This window comes from Primulina eburnea, chromosome 15 (assembly GCF_022965805.1).
Source record: "Primulina eburnea isolate SZY01 chromosome 15, ASM2296580v1, whole genome shotgun sequence".
NCBI classification, from domain to species: domain Eukaryota; kingdom Viridiplantae; phylum Streptophyta; class Magnoliopsida; order Lamiales; family Gesneriaceae; genus Primulina; species Primulina eburnea.
Window position 1 is genome coordinate 14,927,963 of NC_133115.1, and position 16,218 is coordinate 14,944,180.

General features: G+C 38.6%; 1 protein-coding gene and 1 long non-coding RNA gene across 2 annotated transcripts; both read right to left on the bottom strand.

Moving 5' to 3' along the window:
• Window positions 1–1,884: 1,884 nt before the first annotated feature.
• Window positions 1,885–3,195, bottom strand: LOC140815483 (uncharacterized). Its single transcript, XM_073174579.1, has one exon. The coding sequence runs from the start codon at window positions 3,193–3,195 to the stop codon at window positions 1,885–1,887; it is 1,311 nt and encodes a 436-aa protein (XP_073030680.1).
• Window positions 3,196–6,763: 3,568 nt separating this feature from the next.
• On the bottom strand, window positions 6,764–10,737 carry LOC140814384 (uncharacterized). Its single transcript, XR_012114098.1, has 2 exons — window positions 10,346–10,737; window positions 6,764–8,856 (listed from the first exon to the last, which is right to left on the bottom strand). It is a non-coding gene; the product is annotated as an uncharacterized lncRNA (long non-coding RNA).
• Between the last annotated feature and the right edge of the window lie 5,481 nt (window positions 10,738–16,218).

Sequence of the window (16,218 nt, forward strand, 5' to 3'; positions counted from 1 at the left end):
GTCCATTCTCCATATACATTCAAGTAGGAATGTTATATGAACAATATAAGGCAGAATATTTTGCTGCTTATATTGATTCAGGTGCTTGAATTTGTACAGCAAAACGAGGAGTTTTACCAAATAATTTGGAAGAATATTTACCAATGATTGCTGGAAAAGATTTTTCCAAAAGAATCTTAATCCTAGGTATAAAGATTAAGATGACTGAAATTATGATTGGCGGTGCTGGACAGATACCTTGGTACAAGGTAAAAACACCACCAATTTATTTTCATGATACAGGAGCTGATATATTGTTAGAAAATAATTTCCTACAAATGTTCAAGTCCTATAATCAAGAAAATGAAACTAAAAAATTAATGTTTACAACACCATGTGATCACAAAATCCTAGTTTAGATATGTCACGCCCCGAAACTCGGGATTGACACCGGCGTCGTTTAACAATCACACAATTGAAAACAACAAGCCTTTCGTAGCACAGTATAAACCTAAACCAGTTTATATATCATAATTTCCACGAAATAACCATTGTCTTTACAATAACGAAATCCAACAAAATAGTAAATAATGCGGAAGCATCTTACATTTCTTTAAATCAGAAAATTCGAAATAAAGCCTATTACTAATCTGGCAAATCACCAACCCCAAAATTGCTCGGACTCTTCATCCTCAACATGTTCTTCGGGCTTATCTGGGAAGGGTTGTAAGGGGGTGAGTATTTGAGAATACTCAGTAAATGGGGGACTTGAACACAACATAACAATTTTATAATATTTTCGAAACATATCATAAACGTACAACATGCTTTTCATAATCGTAACGTAAATTCCATAACATAATAACACTGCGATTTTTCACCTTTCAACGGTTTACTGACGTCAGTCCCTAAGTTTTAATCCTCTAAGGAGACGAGGCCATAAAACAGTTCTATCCCACTGTTAAGGGCCATATGTTGGAATTCCATCCATTTTCAGGGAATCCTCATAGTGTCAAACATAAACGTACCAAAATTTCGTAAAACGTATAGACGGAACAACGGTGCTCGACCGTATTTTTAAAACAACAAAACCAAGATTTCATATGCGCAAAACCGAAATTTAAAACAGCCCACTTACAGTATATTTTCTTGCTAAAAACGTGGATGATTGGCTTCGGGAGGTGGGTCGTATCCTTGCTCCTCACTCAGTGGGACTTCGGCTTAAATTCTTGGATGATTTTGTGCAGAGTTTCGGCTAGGACAAGGTTGCTGAATTTCGAAAATATGCAGCAATGGGATTTTTGAAAATTAGTGTAGGAATGCTAGGCTTTGATGTGGTATTTATAGGTGAGGGAAAAGGGTTTAATTAAGGCACAAAATCATGCTCAAAATTGGCATAAATCTCAAAATTTTTGGCTCTAATCTTCTTGCCAAATCTCGAAAATATGGTTGTCAAGTGAGGGGATTTACTTCCCAATTTTCTTGTAGCTTGTATAACACACCAAACTTGCAAATATTTTCCCTATATTTCGAAAATTGCATGCCCATACATATATATTTAAGATTGTATCTCCAAGAGTATCCTCACATATCCTATATAAAATATTCTCCAACATGTAAATCTTATTTAATACAAAACAAGATCTTATGCTAAATTTTCCTTACAATTAATTAATTATATGGTGGGGAAAATCCTGGTTCTTACATCCCTCCCTCCTTATGAGAAGTTTCGTCCTCGAAACTGGAGTTGGCTTGGTCTCCAAATAGGTAGGGATATTCATTTCCCTTACAATCTACTACCGCATTGTTTCTTGCTAACCCATCCATTCCTAAGATGATATCGCAATCGGCCATGATCAACTGTACCAGGTCGGCTCTAAAAATCTAATTACCAATACTGATTTTTCAATCTCTGTAAATTTCGTCAGTTTCAATGGCTCTACTAGTAGGCGTGGCTATTTGGAAATGTTCGGTTAGCATATCGGGTTTGCGTCCCAACTTCTTACCAAATCTCTTAGATATAAAAGAATGTGTAGCGCCACAGTCAAATAACACATAAGCAGGCACTTGCTGAAAAAATATGGTACCTGACACAACTTCGCTTGCATCATCTGCCTCCTCCTGCGTCATGGCAAACACCCTGGCATTTGGTTTGTTCTCCCGTGGTTTATTGGCATTCGCCCCTGGGCTTGACCCGTCTCCTTTACCTGGTCCAGTTGTTTTGTTGCTGGCGGCTGGACAATCTGCCATACGGTGTCCTGGTTTTCCGCATCCAAAGCAGACGTCGCTGGCTCTACGACATTCTCCAAGGTGTCGTAAGTGGCAAGTTGGGCAAGGCTTAATGGCTTGGTAGTTGGTGGCGGGTGAAGGCCCCTTAGGTGGTTCGCCGGAATGGTTCGGTTTCTTGAACGACTGACTGCCATGAGAGGACTGATCGTTCATAGGCCTTTTGTTCCTAATCTCCTTCTCTCTGCGCTGGATATCAGTTTCAGCTCGGATAGCTGCACCCATCAAGTCTGAAAAGTTCGCAGGTTGGTAGACTGCCAAAGCCGACTGTATTATGCTGTTCAAACCCTTTTTGAAGCGGTGCAATTTCAGAGCTTCATCTGCCATGATTGTCGGTGCATAGGATCCAAGAGAATTGAACTGAGATGTGTATTCTACCACTGACATATCCGGAGTCTGAGTCAGATTTTCAAACTCACTCAACTTTTGCAACTTGACCTCGGCTGGAAAGTACTGCTTGAGGAATGCATCTCGAAAGCGCTGCCATGTGATTGGCCCGGCGGTTAACATGGCTGGGGAGACGGCTTCCCACCACTTACTTGCTTTGCCTTCAAGGAAGGGTACCATCACATCCACTTTAAGAGCATCGGGTATTTCTAGCAGTCGCATCTGAGTTTCCACGCTTTTCAACCAGTTTTGGCCTAACTCCGGATCTGCGTCCCCTTGGAACGTCGGGCACCTGTTCTTGCGCAGTGATTCATAATGGAACTTGACTCCGTGCTGTGGTGGAGGTGGGGGCTGCTGATTGGCGTTCTGGTTTCCCAACCATTGCAATGTGGTTGCCACAATGGTGGCTATGGCCATAAGGTCAGCTCGGCTTAAGTTGACTGCAGGCGGGGGTCCGTTCCCTTGCTCGTTCTCCTGTCCGCCTTCACGGTTGGCATTAGCGTAACGCGGGTTGCGGTTCTGCCTCGGGGGTCTGCCTGCCATTTCCTATAATCGCAAGTTCTAAGAATTTGTTGTACGAGTAAAGTTCATACAATAGGTTGTGCTGAAATAAATTGAAATCAATGAACCAAATAGAACAAATTTTTATTGATTTCTAAAAGAAAGAACATGACCAATCTAAAGGAAATAAAAGTCGTACTGAATAAAATAGCAACAACGAAAAAACAAAAGTAAAATAAAATTCCTAGAACAAAATCACTAAGACAGAATAAAATATCAAGATAGAGTAAAATACTGAAAATTAAAATTATTTTGAAAATTTCCAAAAATGGAAGGTTTTGAGATAGGCATTTGGATTTGAAGAGTATGTCGAGAGGATTTCAGATCAGTTGACGGAACCGAATTCGGAGTTTCCTACGAAAAAATCGAAGAGCACATGATGGCTGGTTGACTCGTTGACTCGGCCGAGTTGACTCGCCGGGTGGACTCGTCGGAGTATGGTCGGAGCAAAGGCGTGTGTCGGCGAAGGGGTCAGCATGGTGGTGGCACGGCCAGAATCGGTCGGAAAACAACCTAATTTGGCCGGAACTCGCGAGAAATCGGTTTACTCACTTGAAATTGGGCGTTTCCGATTGGTTGATCCGAACTCAAAATTGATTCTTGAGCAAACTTACCCATGGATCATAGAATATTTGGGTAAAAGGAATTGAAAATCGGAGTAGGATTAGTAGGGTAATTGGACAAACTAAGATTCGGCGTTAGGGTTTGTGCGCCCAAATCGGTAGATCCGAAATTCCGGTTGCATCTGAACGCGAAATCTAAAATTGGTTAAGGGCTTTTGTTCGTCTCTTCAAGAATATTCTGGAACTGGTCGCCGATCGAAGAAACACTACCGGAAGCGGCCGGAATCGGCGAAAAACGCGGCGGCGCGCTAAGGCGCTGTTTGGCCGAAAATTTTCGAAAATATATATATATATATATTTTTAAATCGATTTTTCCCACTCGGATTATGAACCCGGCGGCTCTGATACCACTTAAATGTCACGCCCCGAAACTCGGGATTGACACCGGCGTCGTTTAACAATCACACAATTGAAAACAACAAGCCTTTCGTAGCACAGTATAAACCGAAACCAGTTTATATATATCATAATTTCCACGAAATAACCATTGTCTTTACAATAACGAAATCCAACGAAATAGTAAATAATGCGGAAGCGTCTTACATTTCTTTAAATCAGAAAATTCGAAATAAAGCCTATTACTAATCTGGCAAATCACCAACCCCAAAATTGCTCGGACTCTTCATCCTCAACCTGTTCTTCGGGCTTATCTGGGAAGGGTTGTAAGGGGGGTGAGTATTTGGGAATACTCAGTAAATGGGGGACTTGAACACAACATAACAATTTTATAACATTTTCGAAACATATCATAAACGTACAGCATGCTTTCCATAATCGTAACGTAAATTCCATAACATAATAACACCGCGATTTTTACCTTTCAACGGTTTACTGACGTCAGTCCCTAAGTTTTAATCCTCTAAGGGGGCGAGGCCATCAAACAGTTATATCCCACTGTTAAGGGCCATATGTTGGAACTCCACCCATTTTCAGGGAATCCTCACAGTGTCAAACATAAACGTACCAAAATTTCGTAAAACGTATAGACGGAACGACGGTGCTCGACCGTATTTTTAAAACAACAAAACCGAGATTTCATATGCGCAAAACCGAAATTTAAAACAGCCCACTTACAGTATATTTTCTTGCTAAAAACGTGGATGATTGGCTTCGGGAGGTGGTCGTATCCTTGCTCCTCACTCAGTGGGACTTCGGCTTAAATTCTTGGACGATTTTGTGCAGAGTTTCGGCTAGGACAAGGTTGCTGAATTTCGAAAATATGCAGCAAGGGGATTTTCGAAAATTAGTGTAGGAATGCTAGGCTTTGATGTGGTATTTATAGGTGAGGGAAAGGGGTTTAATTAAGGCACAAAATCATGCTCAAAATTGGCATAAATCTCAAAATTTTTGGCTCTAATCTTCTTGCCAAATCTCGAAAATATGGTTGTCAAGTGAGGGGATTTACTTCCCAATTTTCTTGTAGCTTGTATAACACACCAAACTTGCAAATATTCTCCCCATATTTCGAAAATTGCCTGCCCATACATATCAATTTAATATTGTATCTCCAAGAGTATCCTCACATATCCCATATAAAATATTCTCCAACATGTAAATCTTATTTAATACAAAACAAGATCTTATGCTAAATTTTCCTTACAATTAATTAATTATATGGTGGGGAAAATCCTGGTTCTTACAAGATACTACGAGAGGTATTTTACAGAAAATTGTCAATCCAATTTCGCAGCAAGCGTGGTGATCAAGGAAAACTTCTGAACTCAAAAATGAAGGATTCTGGACGTTTTGGAGAAACCATGCTCCAGTTAAGAGCAAATAAAAAAAACTCCAACCAGAAGATATAAAATGTCTTAAGATAACTCTACAGACAAATGAAGTAGAGTTTGAATCCAAGGTATCACTGGAAGTTGTCACGAAGAGGATCAAAGAAAATTATAATGAAGATCCCTTGGCATGGTGGGACAAAAATCAACTCAAAGCTTGACTTAAAATTAAAGAAGACAAAGAGTATGAATTTGTCCGTTGCAGGCGTATCCCAATGAATATAATTGATCAGAAGGATATGCAGGTTATAATCAAGGAACATCTGGACCTTGGCTTAATCAAAGCAGGAATGTCACCATATAGCCGTCCAGGTTTTCTGGTAAGAAATCATGGTGAAATAAAACAAGGAAAACCCAGATTGGTTATTAATTATCAAGAGATTAATAAAATTCTGGAGTTTGATGGTTATTTCATACTTAGTAGAGAACATCTAATTAGTTGCATACGAAATGCTAAGATATTCTCTAAGTTTGATTGTAAGTCCGGATTCTATCAAATTCGGATGCAGAAAGAAAGCAAGAAGTTCACACCTTTCTCCACACCCCAAGGACATTATATCTGGGAAATATTATCAATGAAATTGATTAATTCACCTCAGTATTTCAAAGAAAGATGGATAATCTTTTTAAAAATTATTTTAAGTTTATGTTTGTTTATATTGATGATGTTTTAATAACATCTAAAAATATGGATGAACATGTTAAACACTTGGAGATTTTCTCCAAGTTCTGCAAAAAAAAAAAAAAGAATTGGTTCTATCTAAAAAGAAAGCAGTCATTGCTAAAAGGAAGATCGAATTTCTAGGAATAGAAATCGATGAGTCTGGAATAATTTTGCAAGATCATATAATAGAAAAAGTGAAAAATTTTCCAAACGAATTAAAAGAAAAGAAACAACTTCAAAGTTTTCTAGGAGTTGTTAATTTTGCTGGGATGTTTATTAAAAACCTAACAAAACACAGGAAGGTGTTCAGTCCATTATTGAAAAAAGAAGCAAGAATTATATGGACAAAAGAACACACCGAAAGACTTATATGTAACGTCTCACTCTTTTTAAAGAAAATGCGGAATATTTTTTTTTTAAAGCTCGCGCTTTTCGAAATATCATTTAAACGTTTTGCATGCATGCGCTGCACAGAAAAATATAACATTTAAAAATGATCTTAAATATTTGACAATAAAAATAGCGCAGTTTTAAAATTTCCAAACTCCTCCAAAATCAATCGTAAACGAATAAAAATCTTAAAGTCGTCAACGTATAAAAATTTCATCTCCTCTCAAATCTCATAAATCGTAATGCGGAAAACATGCGGTCCTCGGGTCGTGTCACCGCACCAGATCTGCCTACTCAGAGTTCGGCACCTCCAGTCTCCTCATCATGAAGCTCACCTGCATCACACACGCCTAGTGAGTCTAAAGACTCAACACACCTGCATCGTTAATAACAAGTACATATATCTAGCACACAACAGTGAAAAATAGCATATTCAACATATCTTTCATGAACTTAAAAGCATAATGTAAACGTGTTGTGTAAAATCATGTCATGTCAAAGAATGTCATCTCATATCATCATATACGTAAACATATCTTTCATGAACTTTAAAAGCATAATGTAAACGTGTCGTGTAAAATCGTATCGTGCCAAAGCATGTCATCTCATGTCATCATATACGTATACGTGTCGTGTAAAATCATATCATCTCAAAACATGTCATCTCATGTCATCATATGCGTATATGTGTCGTGTAAAATCATATCGTGTCAAAACATATCATCTCATATCATCATATACGTATAAGTGTTCTTTTTTTTTAATTGAATTCAGTTCATTAGTTGTGACTTCCGTATCAGATCTATCGTATCAGCTCTATCGATGGATCCATTTACATGTAACCGTGGTACCCGGCGGCGAGGGACATCAGCGACAGCATTACCCGTCCACTGAGCCCGGGCCTCAGCTCATCATATCTCATATCATCGTATACATATACATCGTCAGTCACAACCAAATCCCATCCTTCAAAAATAGCATCATAATCATCACTTAATAAAAATCTGCATATACGTAACTTTTTCCTTTAAACCAAGCATGCACCGTATTTATCATAATTGCGTAAAAATCATAAACATGATGCATAAACATTTAAAACATGATAAAATGTGCTCAGGGCGCTGCCAGGACCAACATTTCACTCCAGGTGCAAAATGACCATTTTGCCCCTGGAAACCCAAAATTACCGTTTTGCCCCTAAACGTAAAATTTCACTTCTTTGATATTTTCTTAATTCCATTGACTCTAACATGTCCCAAATAATTATTTAAGCTTACAAGAACTTCCCATATTTTTATTTGGCTTAAATCTATGACTTTTAAATTAATCTTTAAATATAACCTATTAATGCGTTTTAATCGCGAAATAAACCAAACCTTAGCATAAAATTCCCAAATTAAAAACTTAGACTTCTAATAATTATTTGAGCTTAAACATAATTTCCCATAATTTTATTAAGCTTAAATCTAGACGTTTCCATTAATCATTTAATTAACGTTTCGTGCGGCAATTAAATCTCGGATAAATCCAAAACTCATTATTTTGATCCGAAACTTACCAAACTCCTTAAAACATCCCAAAAATTATTTATAATCATTCCTATACGTAAACTCGAGATCATTTTATAACTTAATCGAATTGTTTTAAAAATGGACGCGGGTCCCGGTTTCAACCCGAATCGAACCGAAACTTAACTAAAAATTTCCCAACTTTTTATTGCACCTTAACAACACTTAAAAGACCCTAACACATAATTTCCAGACCCAAAATCCACGGCTGAAAATTCCAGAATTTATCCAAATTCTCGGCCCTACCTTATCTTTACTCCTATTACCTTCCTCATCTCCAAACTCACGCCGTAGCCTACCCGACAACACCAGCCATGGCTCGACCTACCAGGGACCTAGGCCAGACCCTAAAGAGTCCACTGAACCCTCGAAACCAGTCCCATGCACGCTGCAGCAACCTACATGCTCTAACACCCGAGAACTCACTACCGCGTCCACTCCCATTCTCGATCGATCGGCTACGTTGGTGGTTCCAACGATGGTTGAGCCTCCTTGAGCCATGACTCAGATCCATGATGGTCTGATCTAGGCCTTGGATCGGCCTTTGCATCGCCGTCTCCAACCTTTCACCCGATTTCCTTCAAACCCGAAGCAAAACTTCCTAATCTACACGGCTTCTAGCGTACCATGGTTCGCCGAAACGGTTGCGGTGCTTGGAACGGCAACTACCAGTTCCAGTTCCAATGTTATATTGCGGAACGGTTGTATAAAAAAATTAATAAATTCAAAAAATTGGTAAAAAAATTAAAATATAAATTACATCATAATAAAAAATAAAATATTTGAAGTTATTAAAAATTAATATATCAATACAAAACTATTTTACAATAATAACACAATTATAGTTTTTCGTCACGACGATTATAGTATCCGAATCCACGATACACAGTAGAACTATCAGCTGTACTTGAAGATCTATACTCGGGACCATGACGTCCAACACCCCGCCATATAGATGATGAAGATTCATTGTATCTATCACCAATATATATATTGAGACGACCCATAATCAAATCCACGATGTCTAATTCCATGTGTACAAGATGTTGAAAAATCAAATGATCTATCAAAACATGAAAGTTATAGCCTTATATCTTATCTTTCTAATGGAAGTAGCCTCACAACAATTGGATCAATATACAAGACATTATACTAAAAACCATAACTACTGCCACATTTTTCATACAGTTTCTGCACTTCCATTTCTTATTTGGCTCAAGATCCACTTTCTATTCTACACGTTCATTTCCATAATCATCAACAACTATGAAATATAATACCAATAACATAACCATTCTATTACCATTCCAATAAACATAACCATAAACAATAACCATTACCATAAGAAATATCATTTAAATAGAATATTTGATGTAAATAAGAAATTTAAATATTTTTAAAATTTTATTAACAATTTATTGAACACAATTTATATCGTCATTATATTTAAAATATTTCCAATCATATCAAAAATTAAATAAAATATAAAAAGTTATTTGTATTTAATTAATTAAAACATTAAAATATTTTCGATTGGATATATATAAATTCGCACAAATTTGAATCAATTTAGAGTGATTGACTAATAATAACCATCAAATCTTATATAAAGTGATGTTACAAATTATTTAACATCAATTAAAATAAAAAATATTTATAATTAACTTAGTTTTTTTCACACTTTGTATTGAAAATTTCTCAATAGAAATAGTTGACTTGGGGATTCTTGAATCCGTGAACCTTTATTTTTTTTAAAATTCAAACCGTCTGTATAGTAGCGACGGTTTTATTCAAACCGTCGCTATATTAGCGACGGTTGTTTTAAAACCGTCGCAGATGTAAATCGGCGATGGGTAAATAAAACCGTCGCTACATACATAAAACCGTCGCTAGTAGCGACGGTTCATACATAAAACCATCGCTACATACATAAAACCGTTCCCCTCCACCGTTTCCGTTCCGTTCGCCCGTTATGCGGCCGATAAAACGTCGCAGAACGCCGCCACAAAACAACAAACGACTTGGCCTGGAACTTTGGAACGGTGGCCACCGTTCCCGTTCCGTTCCGCCCGTTCCGGCCGCATAACGGCCGTTCCGACGAACCATGTAGCGTACGGCATACACCTCTCCTTTCCAGCCTATTGACAGCATACCCTCAACCATAAAGCCCTTCAGCAATGCCCCTTGACAGCCCCCTTTGCAGCCACCACAAGAAAATCGTGAGTGAACATAAAAATGTCATGGTCTATGCACAATTACATGTAAAAACTGAAAGCCATTCTTGCTCATTCTTGGATCGAAATATATATGCAAATAACATATAAATCAGAAATTACTTAGCATGTATGAAGCAGAAATGAAAGTACATGGCGTGGCTTGATGATTGAAGAACAAGAACGATGCGATGGAGACCCGGATGGATTTCTTTGCAAGAACAAGAGCACACCGACGGAAACTACAGCTGGAAATGAAGAAAACATGGGGAAGGTTGTGCAATGAAGGGGTGTCGGGTGATTCAATTTATTGGAGTAGGGTAGGTGTAGTTTAAATAATGTTTAGGTACTTAATTAAATAGTAAACAAATACCTAATGTGCCCTAAATTGCTAATTAAGAGTTTAAAAAGAATTTTAAGTCTAATAAGCTTAAAAGTAGGTCCATTAAATCCAAACATACTCTCGAAAATATTTCGTGTTGGAAAGTTTTTGAAAATATTAACCGAACCCTCAAAAAGTTCCCCGATTCACTAAAATTTGCGTACCGTTAAAAATAAAAACATGCATGTAAAAATACCCAATAAATCTCAATTCTTGAAAAATACCTTTATAACATCTTAAATTAATATTTAAAAACAAATCGTGTAATTAAAATAATTTTCCTGAAAATTCTCCGGTCTCCGATCCTCGTTCGAGCGCGCAAAATAAAACTTAAAAATCTTTAATGCATAAACCTTTAAAATTTCGTGAAACAAATTCTATCATGCAATAGTAATGCATAAAATTCATAAAAATAATTAAACACAAATTAATAAAATAAATATGCATTTTATGCTTTAAAAGAATTTAATAAAATACCAAAGAACTTTAATAATTTGAATGCATGTGGTTTACGTAGACTTTTCGATTTTCGGGACGTTACATTATCTATTTAAAGGAGGTGTGACACCCTGACCCGTAACAATAAAATATACAGCGGAATTTAAAATTTTCTTTAAAATAGGGAAGGAGTTTCAAAATACATTTCATAAAATGTTTACAAAATAAATACATGATCATTCAAATGATTTAACAAAATACAAAATATCATTCTTGTGATCATGTCCCAAAATGATAACAAAATAATCTTCCTTCCATCTTCGTATGCATATGACTCCAGGCCACAATCAACGTCCTGGTCCGTCGCTCTTATCTGCATCACATGAAAATAACTGAAATGAGTATAAAAACTCAGCAAGTGGAACTCTTACATAGCAATGATACATAGTATACTCTGTAAAACATGACTTTGAAATCATAAATACCATCAACTCTGAAACATGAATACTGTAGCAATAACATAGCAATAAGATGGTATTTCTCTTTACTCTGGTTGGATTGATATCAATAGTATCTCTGACTGTGGTACTCGTATCCCAAATCGATATAAACCGATAACTCTGAGGGATACAAGCCTATGGGCGTTGATCAACTAATTGCATGCAATGCTCTGACTATGATTAAATCAATCCAATAAAACATTTGAATTCTCAATAGCATTTAAACAATCACTTTGGAAACTATATCTTTTCTCTTGTATTCCCTTTTCAATAAATGAGACATACAATGCCTCTAATAGATATACAATCGAATCAATACGTAACTATGGATCAAATGAAGGGAATAACACTTCGAAATCATTAGAACACCATACATATATAATCATGTGAGCAAATGGATGAAATTCCACTTACAAACCAATAGAACACCTCCAAACTATACTCTTGGTACACCACTTACAACAATAATCCATAAATAACACCAATATCAACTCTATATCCAAAAATACAAGTCAAATAACCCATTGAACCATCAAAAACATCAACCTATAGCATCTCAATTCCAACACCATGATAGAACTCAACCAAAAACTTACCTTAGCTTCCTCTCACCAAGTAGAAGCTCGATCTCAACTCGGAAATCCAAACAAATCCAAGAATCAAAGCTAGGAAATGAAATGAAATGAAGGAAACCCTTGTTTCTAGAGAGAAATCTCGAAAATGGAGGAAAGGAAAAAGATAAGGTATGGCCAACAACTCCAAAAAGTAACTTAAAATCTCGCCCATACCTAGACCGCGGGTGCGCTGCCACAAGCACCGCGGGTGCGCTAAGCTCACGGCACAACACAATAATTCTGGAACACAAACACCGCGGGTGCGGCGCTGCAACCACTGCGGGTGCGGTCATCACCGCGGGTGCGGTCCTTGCACTACCGCAGGTGTGGTCCTGCCACGGCTTTCCAACTCCAAAATCATGAATAGTACACCGCGGGGGCACTCCTCTAAGAGCACGGGTGCACTCTGGTCACGGCAAAGATCAAAACTCAACCAACTAAAATCGATCCGAAACTCTGAAACGAACAACCAACAACAACTAATACCTCAAGACAATAATACCAAGCATACTATAGCCCATAAACACAACTCTAAACATCTAATCACAAAACCCAAATAAATACGAAACTTAAACCGTACCGTACATCGGGCTCGGCTATTACAATCTCCCCTCCTTAGAGGAATTTCGTCCGCGAAATTGACGTCACTGCACGAACAACACAGGATACTTCTCTCTCATCTCATCCTCTGGTTCCCACGTAGCCTCTTCGATCAAATGATTCCTCCAAAGGACTTTTACAATGCCGATCTCTTTGTTCCTCAAAACTCTAACTCTGGGATCCAGAATCTGAATCGGAATCTCTTGGTAAGTCAAATTCGGCGTCAAGTCCAATGGCTCGTGGCGAAGAACATGGGAAGGATTCGCAATATAATTCCTGAGCATCGACACATGAAACACATTATGAACTCTGTCAAGATCTGGCGGTAAGGCTAATCTGTAGGCTCGATCACCAACTCTGTCCAATATCTCAAATGGACCAATAAACCTCGGACTCAGCTTACCCTTCTTGCCAAACCTCATCACACCCTTGAGAGGTGCTATCTTCAGAAACACGTTGTAAGGCTCGAGAATTATCGGTTGTTATTGATGAGACTTGAAGAGGAGAATGCATGACATGAAAAATGAGAGTTTGAGCAAGCATGGCCGAAGCCACACCGCCCCTGCGGTGCTAGGACTACCGCACCCGCGGTGTAGGTGACAGAAAGTTGGGAGATTTTGCGAAGCAACACCGCACCCGCGGTGATGCAAGAGCCGCACCCGCGGTGCTGAGACCGCACCCGCGGTGATGCAAGCGCCGCACCCGCGGTGAGTGAAATTCAGAAAATGGCATGGCTGCCGAGAGCTCAGCGCACCCGCGCCCTTACACTGCCGCACCCGCGATAGTGCGTGTCACTTGGAAAACATAACACTCGTCCCTTTTGCATGCAATATTTGATATGTGTCTTCATTTCCTCCTTCATTCAGATTCAAGAACCGAGAGAGCTTAGAGGGAGGAGCTTTCATTCTTTTGATCTTTAACTTGAGAGTTTGAATGATTTAGCCATCCGATTTATATTCCGAGTTAAGATTTGTGATCCTTGCATCGTTGGCTACGAAAGGATGTAAGTATTGTTCATTTCCAGCATGTTTTGATATTTATGTGTTGAGGAAATTCAGATTTGAGTTCGAATATGTAGTCTTGAGATATAGAGCATCGTATATTCGTTGTCAGATTGAGTTTCGGACACAGTATGCTATTGTTTCGATTTTTCAGCATGTATTGTGTTGAGCATATGCAGATTTCAGCATGTATATTGATGTTAGATGAGATTACGAGTTGATTGTGATTGAGTATGATATTATTGAGCTGAGCGGTATCGAAGAATTACGCCATTACGCCGTCGAATTATGTTGAAACCGATATCAGTCTTGTATATTGAATTGGTTGAGATGTATATTGATAGAGTACACATTGATATGCCATTTCAGATTTATATTGGCTACTTGGTATTCGAGACTTCGACTACGACACAGACAGTGCGACGAAAGGTATAATTCATGTGGTCACGGGATTTCACAACTCGATTCAGATTTGATACGAGTTTCCCTAAATCACATACTAGATTGTTGTTACATTGATTATGTAATGTCTTGTTTATTGATTTATATTCGAGTCCTGAGATAGGAGATATTGGCAGACTGGCCAAAACTAGACGTTTCGGTGTATCGACGCATAGGAGCAGATTTGCTATATGTGCAGACCCTCGATACAGAGTTGACCGAAGTCTAGGAATAAGACGTACCGTTGCCCCGAGTGGTTGGGTAGGTGACAGACCGTTTTATTCATACGGGATCCCTAGATTAGAAATGAGTCGAGTCAAGATTTAAATGTGAATACAGATTTGTATTCTTCTACATGTTTAGATTTACATTCATGTTATTTGATAGATGCTATGCTTGTGTACATGATTTATGACATTGCATGCATTCATGTTTTATACTGGGATATGTTTTCACCGGAGTTATCCGGCTGTTGTCGTGTCTGTATGTGTGCATGGCAACAGGTTGGGCAGGATCTGGGTCTCGAGCTAGATGAGAGATTGACGATAGCGTGTAGATCACGGGCGTTGCAGATTTTTAGTGTTTTCCTTTTGACTTGTACTACTTATGTTGTAGTTGGGATTTGAACACTAGCGTATGATTTTACCAAACAGACATGTATGTATATTATGTTGTTTATTTAATATCAAGACATGATATGCTTTAGTTATACATTTAAATTAATGTTAAAAGCAAAATTTTGACCCACATTTTCGAACAAAGATCCAATTAAATCCCAAAAGAATTGAGTTAGAGCCCGGGTCACCACACACGTGATCGCCAACCTCGAACTGCAAAGGTCTACGACGAACATCTGCGTAGCTCTTCTGTCTCGACTGCGCTGTCCTCATCCTCTCTCGGATCACAGCAACAACATAAGCAGTCTGTTGGACCAACTCTGGTCCCAACATCTTCCTCTCACCTACCTCATCCCAATACAAGGGAGATCTACACTTCCTGCCATAAAGTGCCTCATACGGTGCCATGCCAATCGTCGCTTGGTAGCTATTGTTGTATGTGAACTCAACAAGAGGCAACTTAGAATCCCAGCTACCTGGATAATCAATAGTACAAGCTCTGAGCATATCCTCTAGAATCTGAATGACTCTCTCTGACTGACCGTCGCTCTGAGGGTGATAAGCTGTACTAAACGCTAACCGCGAACCCATAGCTCTGTGCAAACTCTTCCAAAACTCTGAGGTAAATCTAGGGTCACGATCAGACACAATCGACACAGGCACACCATGAAGTCTAACAATCTCTGCTATGTAATCCTCGGCATACTGATTCATGGAATACGTCGTCGTGACTGGGAGAAAATGCGCTGACTTGGTCAATCGATCCACGATAACCCAAGTGGAATTGAAACCTCTCTGCACTCTGGGAAGGCCAGTCACGAAATCCATCGTAATATGCTCCCACTTCCACTGAGGAATCGGCAATGACAACAATGTCCCAGCAGGTCTCTGATGCTCAATCTTCACCTGCTGACAAGTTAGGCACTGAGAAATAAACATGGCGATATCTTTCTTCATACCTGGCCACCAATAAAGTCGACGAAGATCCTGATACATCTTCATACTGCCTGGATGAATCGAATATGGCGCGGTATGAGCCTCTGTCAAAATATCTCGCCGAATATCATCACCAACGGGAACACAAATACGGCCTCTGAAAGTCACCAAACCATCACCATTTGAACCAAACTCTGAATTCCCTCTCTCCTCCACTGTAGCTCTCAACTCTGC

Coding starts and splice junctions, on each gene's coding strand:
- LOC140815483 (XM_073174579.1), bottom strand. CDS start 3,195: ATGGCAGGCAGACCCCCGAGGCAGAACCGCAACCCGCGTTACGCTAAT.